Raw genomic sequence first — 13,751 nt, forward strand, 5'->3', positions numbered from 1 at the left:
TATAAAATAAATCTTAGGAAGAAAAATTTCAGGAAATGCATTATAAGCATGTGTGAACTTGTCAAAAAGAGTACATTAATTTTTAAAAGCTTTTCAAATAAAATTTAGACTAAATTTTGTTTATATTGGCCTATATTAATTCCTTTTTATACATATATGTCATATATCTTGACCATAAGTACCATTATCATCTCACTCCTCTCTCATTTATCCCTTTCCTCTTCCCAGTTAGTCTTTCTTCTACTTTCATGTTCTGTGAGGTGTGTGTGTGTGTGTGTGTGTGTGTGTGTGTGTGTGTGTAGGCCAGAAGGATAATGAGCACCCATGTGAGTGGCTGGGATTCTGATTCGGGTCCTCAGAAGACCAGCCCATTAATGCTGAGCTATCTCTCCAGTCCTAGATACCAACGTTGTAGAAATCGGTTTGTGTGTCCAGAAAGCTCAGTCTCCCCACTGATAATATTCTTTCCCCTCCTGCTTTGGTGTTTTGAATCAGAGGCTTATATAATTAAGACTGGCCCTGAATTTCTAATTCTCCTGCCTCCACATCCTGAATGCTGGGATTGCAGGTGTGTGCTGCCACATGTGACTGCAAATGTACTTTTAAAAAAACTCCCTTTAGAACTCTTTTTTCCCTTATTTGCTCCTAGTCTTTCTGAGATTGCAGCAGCATTCCTAAGATAAAGGATCATTTCTTAGGGAGGAAATGTTAGACTTGTCTTAACAGTTCCAATACAGAGTGACACTGTGACTGAGGGACACGCGTCTGAGATGCTGACCTTGGCTGAGCTTGCTCTTCGGGCACTTCTCACTCTGTCCCTACAGTGGTGTGTTCTTCTTTGGAGAAGGTTCTTTGGGAAGAAGTGATTTCTAACTTATCACTTTATCTTTAAATTTTTATTTCAAAAAAATTGTAGAAGCATTGGCAAAAAAAGAGGCCTAGTGTACACCAGCTGCCCACTTGTCAACTTGAACTCAGTCTTTTCCTTCATCTGCCCCATATTCAGTGTGATTGACTGGCATCAGGTTTATCACCGTGTGGGCGCACGCTCTACTGACGTGAGAATGTAAAGCTCTCCACCATGAGCATGTCTTGGGTAATTCTGGAAACCCAAGAGTCTGAATTGATTGGAAGATGACAGTGAAGAGCTAGAAGCAGCCTTGGGTGGTTTCCGAGGAACAGGAAGTCTGGTGCAGGGAGGAAGAGCGTCTCATGTGCCCTGTCACTTTGGTGGTGACTTGACCAGTATCCTCTTCCCTCCCACAGGCTTTGCTCAACCTGGTCCTCTGATCTGATCTTTCTGTTTATTTTTATTAGCTGACTTTTGAGTATTTCCTTCCTTGTTTTAATATGTTAGTAAGTAGACATTGGCTATTTAAGCCTCAGAACTTACCCTTCATTAGTTGCATGACACACTTTCTTTTTTTTGGGGGGGGGGGATTTTTTGAGACAGGGTTTCTCCGTAAATTTTTGGTTCCTATCCTGGAACTAACTCTTCTAGACCAGGCTGGCCTCGAACTCACAGAGATCCTCCTGCCTCTGCCTCCCGAGTGCTGGGATTAAAGGCGTGCACCACCACCGCCCAGCATGACACACTTTCTTTAACTTCTAATTGCCTGTAATGGTAAAGAGGGAATTCTAACTCCTCATTGTGTTTAATCTCTTTCTGTTCTCACCGTGTTTATTTTTACTTCCTCAGTTCTCATCTTTTCTTTTCTATTACCAAACCTATTTAACTTTAAACAACACATTCATGCATGTACACATATGCATGCACACATGAACACTCACACACACACACACACACACACACACGTATGGTGGAGGTGAGGAAGATGCATTGATAGAAATGGTAATTATGGTAGGAGGTTTCTTTTAAACTGATGACCATGGTTGAATGTGTTGGCATAGTAGTCAAATAAGCAGTTGACATAAGACATTTTAATTTTTTTTATTCTAAAATAAGGTCAATCATGCATGGGAAATAAGTTATTTTCCCTGCATGTGAAGTTACTGGGAATGATTATTATTTTTGTTTGTTTAGGGGTTGTTTGCTTGCTTGCGGACAGGGTCTCGTACCCCAGGCTAGCCTCAAACTTCTGTAACAGAAGATGACCTGAACCACTGATCCTCCTGCCTCCACTTCCCATGCTGGGGTGATAGGCAGTGTTTCATTCTTTATGCGTTCCTGTTTTACTAAATCTCATGCACAAGGATGGAATGAACAAAAGCCTTTGAGAAAAGCTCACATGTGTTATTATAGGTGATACATTAGGTCAGATTTGTTTTGTGGCAGCGAAATGTCTAATTATATTTACTCAGCAAGTCTTTGATTCTTTTCTTGTGGGACTTTTTGTTCTCATCACCAAATTATAGCTTAAGAGTATTCTGTCTGCCATCCTTATCTTCTACATAATGATGGCTATTGCTACATTGTACTATGTATTAAATCACTCTCTCTTGGATATTTACTTTCCCTGTTTATTTCATGATTAGTATAATCTGTCGATTACCTAGGTAATGTGAATGATAACACTGATAGCTAGGTTGTAGCCGTTGTGTTTCTGTCTTGCTAACATGACTGTAAAACTCAGTTTCTTAAGCTTTTGTCGGGATTTTAGTAAGACTCGACTATGCATCAATGCCATTGAATTTTTTTTAGGTATTGTTGAAGGTGGCTTCTTGATTCTTTTTAAATTATGAAATACTTATGGTCAGCCATGCTAATCTTAATGTATGGAATTTTAGTGTAAAACATATTTTAAAACTCACCTGTACAGAACCATTGGGTATATTTTCATTGTGGTGTTCATGAGTGCTTTTGAAATTTTAAAATAACTTTGAATATTCATTTATCAGTTATATTAGAAATAATCTTTAATTTTTATTTAAAATACTGACCTTGTTTTGTAGCTACACATATTCTCCTATCAGTGAATCAAGGCACAAATGTACTTTCTTGTCTAGGGCAACAGTTTTTCACACCATCTCAAAGAAGAGGATGTATTTAAAATATTATATTTCATTGAGTCTACAATTTCATCAACTGTAACATATATGATTAGTTTCTATGTCCCTGTGAAGAACATTCTTCACTAAAGAACGGGTGATTGTGGGCTAGAGAAATGGCTCAACAGCTAAGAGCAGTTGCTGTTCTTCCAGAAGATCCGAGTTTGATTCTTATCAACCATCTGTAACTCCAGTTCCAGGAGATCAGCATCTCTTCTGGCCTTTGAGGGCACCAGGCACATACATGGTGTATAGATGTCCATATAGACGAAACATCCAGGCACAGAAAAAAACCGTGATGATTGATGTTAGTGCAAAAAAACCTTCCTGTTGTTACTGATGAATTATGGTAATGTTACCACCTTAAATTTGTTTCGGGCATTGTGGAATTTCTGTTTTTGTTTTTAAGAACAAGGTCTCTCTTTGTAGCCCTAGCTGTCCTGGAACAAGCACAGTAGACCAGGCCCTGATTCTGCATCCCAAAAGCTGGGATTAAAGGCCTAACATGGAAAAAAATCTAATTTAATGATTTATTTTATTTTATGTGCATTCATGTTTTGCCTGCATCTGTGCAAGTGTGTCCTGAAACTGGAGTTACAGACAGTTATGAGCTGCCATGTGGGTGCTGGAAATTGACCTCGGGAGGAGCAGCCAGTGCTCCGAGCTGCTGACCAACTTCTCCAGCCCCATAAATATTTCTTAATGTATAACAAAATTGAACTTGTACCCTCAAGCTAAAATTAGTTTATGAGGTAGATTAAATTCTCCCTGATTTCCAGATGAACAAACCACATGGTATAGAGATTATGTGTTCTTCTAGAATTGTGTACTCATGAATTACGGTTTCCAGTACACTTACTTACTCTAAGGTGTGTGGTAATGTTGAATAACAGACAATGTCACCTCCCTGTTGTCCACATTCATTTATAATTTGGCCGTTGGCCTAGATTTTTCTCCGTTACACAATTCAAATATTTATTGAGATTTTACTTTAGACTTTTTTTTTTTTTTTTTTTTTTTTTGTGAGGTCTCATTCTATTGTTCATACGTTGGCCTGGAGCTTACTTTGTAGCTAGCCCATAATAGTCCCAAACTTGGAAGTATCCTTTTTGTTTCAGTCACTCGTGTGTTGAGATTGCAGGTATGAACCACCAGCAGTTTAGCTTCATTTTTTTACAGCTATTGCTGTGTCTTGATTTTAGCTGCAGTTTTGAGTGCAGCTACAGTGGTTAATGTTTCCATAGTGAATCATCCGTGCCTCTACTAATGGATGAATTACTCTAATTCTGGAGTGCCTGACTACTCAGAAACTGTCATTGGTGGCTTAATGCATGTTTTGAAAGCAGTTCATTTATTTCTGTCTAACCGGGTAAAATGTTTAGGAGCGAATCGAGAGCTGTGAAGTGATCCTGCCAAGGTTTTTGTGTGTCGTAGCTTTGGTTGTCTGGCATATTAAAGTCACTGTCTGTTCCTTCACAGGTGGTGGCTAACGCTGTGGCGGCATTGTCTGAGATCAGTGAATCTCACCCAAACAGCAACTTACTTGATCTGAACCCTCAGAATATCAATAAGCTGCTCACAGCCCTAAATGAGTGCACTGAATGGGGCCAGATTTTCATCCTGGACTGCCTGTCTAATTACAACCCTAAAGATGACCGGGAAGCCCAGAGGTCAGTCTGTCTACTGGACATAAACTGATGGTCTTGCCTGACTGAGTAATGTCTAATGTCTGCTCCTAGTATAAGAGGCTATCAGACTGAGGAAGGCAGAGGATGTAGGGGACATTGCTATCCCCAGCATATTTTCTCACTGGAGTTAGGGACACTGTAAGTGCTAAAGCACATCAAGAAGAATTTAGTTGTTTCTGTTATACTTCTGCCAAAACCTCCATCATATTGTCACCCATTTCCCAATTCCTGGTCATTTGGTAAACAAAAGTTATGTCTGTCCTTGTAATGACATGCTGTCTATTCTGTTAGATTCTTCGTACTAGTTACGGAGCTGAACAATAGATAAGTGTTTTAGAGTCAGCAGCACAGATGTGTCTTGCCCTTGATTTGGCGCTTTTGAGAACAGCTTGATTGCTCCGCTCAGTCCTTTACCGCTTACAGTTGCAGATTTCCTTGACTGTCAGAACTTTATTAGCAAATGGCATCAACACATAAGTACATTTCAGTTTACAAGGTTGGAGTTACTACCCATTTTTAAATTGAGCGTGTTGTATATATAAGCACTGGTCTAGGCAAAGTACTTCTGAAGAATTGCTGACTCTCCATTAAAGTTGACATATATTAATTATGGTAGATAAGAACCTTCCTTGCCTGTCTGAAGCTGATTTCCAAGCTACTAGAATGTAAGTTCTCTTCACTTGTCTGGGAAATGACTCCCTCTGGACCTAAGACTGCTGGCAGTTTCTTTCTATCATTGAAAGTACAGTTATATTCTGGAGAGAACTTTACCAAGAATTTTGTTTTCTGTTGGCCATTGACATTGCACTCATTAGTTCCCTCAGCAGTACTTCTTAAGCCCGTGCTCAGTGCTGGGTTCTGTGCTAGGCTGTGAGGATCCACAGAGAACAGGCGAAAGTTGTGGACCTCATATATCATTCACTCTGAGGGGGTAGAAGTTTATACAATGTGGATATTCAGGAACGTAGGTCATAACTCATGACTGCTAACAGAGGTACTAGAAGGATCTAAGAAATGACAGGTGTTTAGAGTAATAGACTATAAAGAGAATGTCTTCCATCTCTATAGTTTTTGTTTGTTTTCAGTCAGGGTCTATGCATATATAACCTCAGCTAGCCGCAAACTTGTGACCCTCCTGCCTCAATATTTGTTTTGTTTGTTGTTTGAGACAGGCTCTCGATATGTAGCCCCCACTGGACTCAAACTTACCGTATGGATCATGGCCTCTAACTCAGAGATTCATCTGCCATTGCTTCCCAAAAGCTGGAATTGAAGCTGTGCATACCACACTTGGCAGGGTTTTATTTTTTTTTATTTTAATTTTTGGAATTATACTTTTTAAAAAGAGCAATTGAGAAGGTCTCTGTGAAAGGGACTTTTTTTTAAGTCTGGAGTCAGTCGTGTGGACATAAAAAGAAGAGAGTAAGCAGGTACTTACCTTGTCTCTAACATTGTAAACAGGCACTCGTGATGTTGTCCAAGAACTAGCAAGATTAGGTTGATTTCTATACGTGTGACTATCAAGATTCTACGGGGCATCTAAGCATAGGTAGTAGGGGCTAGAAGAAGTTGGGAGAATATTGTAATACTATTCTAACATTAAAAACCAAACCCAAACAGAACAAAAGCCTCATCTGTTCCCCAGTTTTTCTTACTAGCTTGAAAGCAAGAGGCTGTGTAGTTTTATCTGCCAAACCACTTTCTCTTTAAGACACAGGTGATGACACCTCTCACTGTGCATTTATTTTCAGGACGCTTGGTTTGATTTCCTATAGGTTGAGTAGAGATGAGCTGTGAAGCTCCCTGCCAAACCACTTTCTCTTTAAGACACAGGTGATGACACCTCTCACTGTGCATTTATTTTCAGGACGCTTGGTTTGATTTCCTATAGGTTGAGTAGAGATGAGCTGTGAGGCAGGGAACCCTAGCATTATGTGTGGGAGACAGAGGACTAAAATCCAGAAGGTAACTGGTGTGAGTGCAAGTGTCTGGGGTGTTGCTAGTTCCCTTCCGGTTTGGATATCCCTGTTGCTGACTTCTCAAGTCTTCTGAAGCCCCTGCTCTGCCTGTAGTCTGCTGGGCATGAAGCTTCTGCGGTGTTGGATCCCATTTTGACCTAAGCATGGAGCTTTGACTTTGCTAACTGAATCTTTGATTTCTTGATACTTGGGACATGGAACTCTGAAGCATAACTTTATGGATGAATTGAACAAAGGTGCTGTATTTTCCCTTTCTGCCCACAGCATCTGTGAGCGAGTGACTCCTCGACTCTCCCATGCCAACTCTGCGGTGGTGCTTTCAGCAGTGAAAGTCCTGATGAAGTTCCTGGAGCTGTTACCCAAGGACTCCGACTACTATAATATGCTGCTCAAGAAGTTAGCACCTCCGCTTGTCACTCTGCTGTCTGGGGAGCCAGAAGTGCAGTATGTCGCCCTGAGGAACATCAATCTAATTGTCCAGAAAAGGTGGGAAATAGTGGTTTGGTGATTTTAAAACGTGTGTGATCTTGAATTAAGCTTAATATAAATGCCCTATAGACCGATGCTAATCTCTCTCGTTTGTTACTGTGTGGAAATGGAAATGTTAGAATGTAGCACAACTTGCCCAGGAATACAACTTAGAGTCACCAGTCTTTCCGGAGTAATTATCTGCTGTTGCAATTCAGGGTTGTTTTGGTTTTGTTTGTTTGTTTTCTGATTTTTGAAAACAGGCTCTCACTGTGTAGATCAGGTTGGCCTCGAACTCACAAAGGTTCCCCTGCCTCTTCCTCTGAAGTGCTGGGAGTAAAGGAGTGTGCCATCACGCCCAGCTAGGTTGCTTTCTTAAGTGCTTCCTTTGGATATGCTACCTTTGGAAAGCTGTAGTTGAGGACCAGGTTTTTCTTCCTCAGGAGTTCTCTGTGGTAGCATACCCCTTGTCCTTTAAAAGAACACAAATCAAATACCAAAAGGAATTTGTGGAGAATAGATGGGCTGGGAGTTTAGCTTTTTGCTAGAATGCTTGCCTAGAATGTGCTAGACACTTAGCTTTACTGTGTGGAAGTAAAAATGTTATTTTGTAGTGCAACTCCTCTATGGGGGTGGGGACACAATAGACACTTACACAGGACATTTGTGAGTGGTTTTGCCTCCCTCAAGGGGTAGGCAGGAAGACTGAGCAGAATATGTCAGTAAATAAGTTCTATCTTCTTCCTTTCTTGTGTTGTGTATCACAGGCCTGAAATCTTGAAGCAGGAAATTAAAGTCTTCTTTGTGAAGTACAATGATCCCATCTATGTTAAACTAGAGAAGTTGGACATCATGATTCGTCTTGCATCCCAAGCTAACATTGCGCAGGTCAGACCTTAAGCTGTCTCAAATTTATGATGGCTTTGAACTTAAGATCTGACATCCAGAAGGCATGAAATTGCTGTTTGAGAATCTTTAAAGGTTATCCACTTGGATCTTTGACAGGTTCTGGCAGAGCTGAAGGAATATGCCACTGAGGTCGACGTGGACTTTGTTCGCAAAGCTGTGAGGGCCATTGGACGGTGTGCCATCAAAGTGGAGGTAAGGCTCCAGAGGAGATAGATCACACAATATGGGATTTTGAGTGTTCATTACTTTAGAGTATGTATATTTTGAAGTTTTTTTTGTTTTGTTTTGTTTTTTTTTTTTTGTTTTTCGAGACAGGGTTTCTCTGTAGCTTTGGAGCCTGTCCTGGAACTAGCTCTTGTAGACCAGGCTAGCCTCGAACTTACAAAGATCCTCCTGCCTCTGCCTTCCGAGTGCTGGGATTAAAGGCGTGCGCCACCACCGCCCGGTGTATATTTTGAAGTTTATCAAAATAATAAAGCATATACTTAGTGAACTGAATAGTGTTTATGGGTGTTTTGTCTGCCTTATGTCTATGTACCTTGTGTGTGCTAAGTACTTCTCTAAGCCAGAAGAGGGTATCGGACCCCCTGGAACTAGAGTTACAGATGGTTAGTCATGAACCACAATCTGGGTGCTGGAAATCTAACCCAGGTTCTCTGGAAGAGCGGCCATTTTTACTCTTAGCCCCTGAGCCTTCTCAGCCCCAGATTAATGCCCCTAAAGGGTTCCCCACTAAGCCCAGGCCTCCCTTCCTAGGACCTCTGAAGGCTCTTGGGAAGCAGCCCCAGGTCACCCCTCACCTGGGATGAGCTTGGCAACCTGTGCCGCTACAGGCTGCGCCCTTGGGATAAACTCTGTCTTCCAAAAACAACGCCCTCACAGTGCCCACCAGGCACTACAGCCCAAGTAAAAACGAAAAGCCACTGTCCCTGGTTCTTTTCCTTCTCTACCTAGACTAGACATACTTCCCCAATATTATTACTTTTAACTCTTTTTTATTTTGGATTTTCTTTTGTTACATCCATATCCTTAAATAATTTTATTATTTACTGATTTGTTAATTACAGATTTTTATCTTTTCAGCACACCCTACTCTTCCCCCAAGCATTTGGGGGTGACTTGTTGGTTTTACTTTTTGAGACAGAGTCTTACTGTGCAGCCCAGGCTAGCTCCAAAGTCACATTCCCTCTCCCTTAGCCTCTCAAGAGTATGATTTCAAGCATGAGACGCTATGCCTGGCTTTAATTTTGTTGTCTTTTCCACACTTTTTTTTTTCTGGGTAATATGTGTCCTTTGGTGTTGTATTTTGTTTTGGTTTTAACTTATTTTGATATTACCTATTTATTTATTTATATTTTTTTTTTTGGTTTTTCGAGACAGGGTTTCTCTGTAGTTTTGGTGCCTGTCCCGGAACTAGCTCTTGTAGACTAGGCTGGCCTCGAACTCCCATAGATCCACCTGCCTCTGCCTCCCGAGTGCTGGGATTAAAGGCGTGCACCACCATTTATAAGTTTATTGTTTGAGGGGGCAGCATGTGGAGGTCAGAGGACCACTTGTAGGAATTGGTTCTTTCCTTCCACCATAGGGTTCTTGGAGATCAAACTCAGGTCAACAGGCCTGGTGGCAAGTGACCTTATCCGATGATCCATCTCTGGCCCTAATACTACACATACCGATTGCTCCCTAGACTTAGAGACTTTCTCGAGACTGGACTGTATCTTCATGGTTCTACTGATCTCATACCTCCATCTCCTTTAGATGACTAAATCTGGAGGCTTGGTGATATTCACGAGTTTCAGGTGGTGGTGTGTGCTTTTTAATCCTAACAGGAGGCACATAATTTAGTGACCTGTGATAGTACATTGTGATAAATGATAGACTTACCCTTGGCTTTGGGGATTTTTTTCACAATCCTGTCCTCAAAAAAAAATCTATCATAGTACCAATAAATTTATCAATTTGTATTTCATATTCAATTAAAGGTTAATGGATTAAACTCTATTCTAGGATGTTTTGAGCCATAGATAACTGAAAATAAAAGAAAACCTTATATTTGTAAAATATTTTGTAAGTCCATACAAAATTTGGTGATTCCTTTTTAGGAGGTTTAAAACACCCTGTGCAGGAGGTCAGAGAAATAACTCAGAGTATTGGTTGATCTGTCATGAGATTCGGAGTTTAGATCTTAGCAAACACATCAGACAGCTGACAGGCTCCTGAAACTCCAGCTTCCAGGACTCTTCATGAGCACCAGCATGTGTGTGTGCACACAAATGCAATTTTATCCTCATCACAGTGGCTACACTGTAAACACTAGCAGCCAGCTGCTCAGGCTATAGCCTGGGAGGGAATTCTGCCCACCTAGACAATGGCTCTGTTGCTGCCCTTAAAAGTAGCTTTAACTAAATTTCTGTGGTTCTAATAAAACTTGAGATTCAAAGGCTAAGGTGAAAACCTGTAAGCTCAGAAATTCCACAACACACACACACGGAGGGAGGGAGGGACGGAGGGACGGAGAGACGGAGGGAGGGACGGAGAGGGGGGGTGGAGAGGGAGAGGGGGGTAGAGAGGGAAGAGAAAGACCAGTGAAGAAATATTTTTTAAAACACCAAAACATCCCATACATTCTCTGTTCACCTACGAATTCCAGTTAAGGACCTCCCACTTAGATGTACTCTTTGCCTTTCTTTCCTCAGACCCTGGCTATTTTTTCCTATTTCTGGTCTTCCGGTTATCTAGGTTAATGTTTACTCATTTAACTTAATTATCTGGGACATAGAGGTATACCTCAGTGGTAGAGTGCTTGACTAACTCGAGTGCAGCTCTTAGGAAAACACACAAAACCAAATCCAAAACATTTCTCAATTTGTTTTTTAATGAATAAAAGCTGGTATATTTCTAGAATTTCTACTGTTGATATGCAATAGATGATCTTCCTCTAGTAAAGCTTTAGCAAATTCAAGTGCCTGTTTAATTTAGTGAATGTACTTGTATGTTTCTTTGTTTTTTTTCCTTTTTTGTGTTGAGATAGTGTTATTGGATAGATCATCTGACTTATGTTTTGATGTTTCTCTCCCTAGCAATCAGCAGAACGCTGTGTAAGCACATTGCTTGACCTAATCCAGACCAAAGTAAATTATGTGGTCCAAGAGGCAATTGTTGTCATCAGGGACATCTTCCGCAAATACCCCAACAAGTATGTTAAAATTCTTGTAACCTTCTTTCTCAAATCATTTGGGAAATGTTTAAGTAAGGCACTTTGAAACTAACTAGGTAAGAATTATTATTCTTAATGTAACTGGTTATAATAGATACTTTATTAAAAGTCAGGATACATAGGTGTGCAGCTAACAGAGATTAAATTTCTCATTTAGAGATGGTGATGGGGTTTCACGTTGGCACTATGTGCTGGGATTGCAGGCATGAGCCTTTGTACCCATTTACTTCTATTATTTTTATAAACTGAGTCTCTGCTTGAGTTTATACTGTCTCTCAGCAGTTACCATTATACAGGAAACCTATATATTCCCTGTTGTCTGGACACACTTTATGTTAAACAAATGATTGTATACTTTACCCTTTTGGAAGGGTCTTAACATGACACATGAATCATGTGGTCACTGCTTCACAAAAGCAGGACAGTAATAGCCACACTGTTTACTTTGTATGGGACCTGTTACTTTGTGGGAAATGCCGAATTTATTGCAGTGAATTCCCCACCTCTGGCCTCTTGTGCAGTGTTATAACTGCTTCCACACAGATACTCAGAACCTGCATTTTCATATCACAGAATTTCAGATTGAGGATTCTTAGTTTATAAAACAAAAACAATAAAACAAATACTTTGATTCTGAAGACAGGCAGTTCAGAATTTGTGTGTGTGTGTGGTTTTTGGTTTTGTTTTGTTTGAGAAGTGTTATTTTTAGAAAGAGGACCACCATCTTTTACTGAACTTCCCCCAAAAAGGAGAGTAAGATTTCTAAACTGTTTTGTTATAGGTTGTTTAAAAAAAAAAAAGGTATATCTCAGTACGATCAATTGTATAAATAAGGGGTTATGGCAGTTTAACTTTAAGAAAAGTCAAAAGTCTGATTTAATGAGTAGGAATGGGACAGATACTTGACCTAGTTATCTAGGTCAAATCCCCACATTAATTTGTTCTGTCTTGTTCTATGTTTAAATTACATTAGCCCGCTGGTCCTGGTGGCAAAGGTCTGTAATGTCAGCTACTCAGGAGGCTGAGCTGAGAAAGAATAAAAAGAAATTATTGAATTTCTTAATAGAAGCAGGTCTTTAGAATGTGTGCATTAATTAGAACATAAAGATTTCTTTCACAAAAAGCAGATAGGGATTGGGGAGCGTGCTCAGATAAAGCGTTTACTGCATAAACTTGAGGATCAGAGTTCTGATCCCTGTCACCCATATAAAAGTCAGGCTTACCTGGTGGCCCACTTGTAAACCTAGTGCCAGGAAACAGGATATCTGGGCAATATATTTGGACTAACTAGACTATGTGTATCAGTGAGCTCTGGTTTCAGAAAGAAACCTTGCCTCCATTAAAGTAGAACACGCTGTCAAGCTTCTTTGCGCATGCACATACACACACGCACAAACACACCACACACACACAGAAATAGAGTGACAAGTGCAATAGGAGACAGGATTATGGTTTCCTGTTGTTTTCTAACTCCATCTTCCTAAAAAGAAAGTGAGATTTCTAATGTTTTCTACCGTGAAGGCAAAAATGCATACTAGAAAAGCTCTCTATTGTAAAGATTGGTTTTAGACATATGATAGTAGAATTTTCTTATACCACAGGTTAATTTTTTTTCCTTGTGAAAGTCTGTCTCATGAACTCTTGTAAAAGTTTAAATCTTAGTTACTGAAATGTAATTGAGCTGGGTATGGTGGTTTATACCTTTAGTACTCAGAAGGCAGAGACAGGTGGATTTCTGTGAGTTCAAGGCCAGTCTGATCTACATAGTGAATTCCAGGACATCCAGGGCTATACAGAGAGACCCTGCCTAAATAAATAAATAGGAAAGAAAAAAGAAATATAATTGAAGAATGGTGGCTCACAGTCATCTGTAACTCCACTCCTAAGGGATCCTGTTTCCTCTTCTGACCCTTGTGGGTACCAGGGCTGTGGGTGGTACACACACATACATACAAGCTAAGCACTCATATACACAAAATAATAATAAAGTAAATCTAAGAGGTATTTTTAAAGCAAATGTGAAGAAAAATGTAAGCCATTAATTTCTGACTTACTGCGTTATGCTCACTAAACACCTTTGTAGTTTGGTGATTTGGCTTGGAGTCCCTGGTGATGGTTTTGACTCTTAGCTTCCACTGTCAAGTACAGTTCTTAGTTTTGTCCTTGGTAAACGGTCGTCCATTTGTTGTAACAGGTATGAAAGTATCATTGCCACTCTCTGTGAGAACTTGGACTCCCTGGATGAGCCCGATGCTCGAGCAGCTATGATTTGGATTGTGGGAGAATATGCTGAAAGAATCGATAATGCTGATGAATTACTAGAGAGCTTCCTGGAGGGTTTTCATGATGAAAGTACCCAGGTAAGTTCTCTTCTATCCTGTGTCTACATCTCTTCAGGAAGATGACCGATGTTAAACATTGAGTCATTTCTTGTATGCATTTATATGTCATGGTTTCCCTTTCTTAGAGATGACCGTTTTG

The 13,751-nt window shown here is 40.2% G+C and overlaps 1 protein-coding gene across 4 annotated transcripts in view; it reads left to right on the forward strand.

Annotated features, from left to right (window-relative positions):
- The window catches only part of Ap2b1 (adaptor related protein complex 2 subunit beta 1), a 116,137-nt gene that overhangs the window by 29,366 nt on the left and 73,020 nt on the right, over nucleotides 1-13,751 (forward strand). For all 4 annotated transcript variants that reach the window (XM_057774331.1, XM_057774334.1, XM_057774332.1 and 1 more), the window contains exons 6-11: nucleotides 4,489-4,679; nucleotides 6,941-7,162; nucleotides 7,912-8,032; nucleotides 8,150-8,245; nucleotides 11,134-11,249; nucleotides 13,465-13,630. In XM_057774331.1, the coding sequence (XP_057630314.1) occupies nucleotides 4,489-4,679; nucleotides 6,941-7,162; nucleotides 7,912-8,032; nucleotides 8,150-8,245; nucleotides 11,134-11,249; nucleotides 13,465-13,630 (912 nt within the window). The remainder of the gene's footprint in view (nucleotides 1-4,488; nucleotides 4,680-6,940; nucleotides 7,163-7,911; nucleotides 8,033-8,149; nucleotides 8,246-11,133; nucleotides 11,250-13,464; nucleotides 13,631-13,751) is intronic.

Source organism: Chionomys nivalis, chromosome 7 (genome assembly GCF_950005125.1).
Source record: "Chionomys nivalis chromosome 7, mChiNiv1.1, whole genome shotgun sequence".
NCBI lineage: Eukaryota > Metazoa > Chordata > Mammalia > Rodentia > Cricetidae > Chionomys > Chionomys nivalis.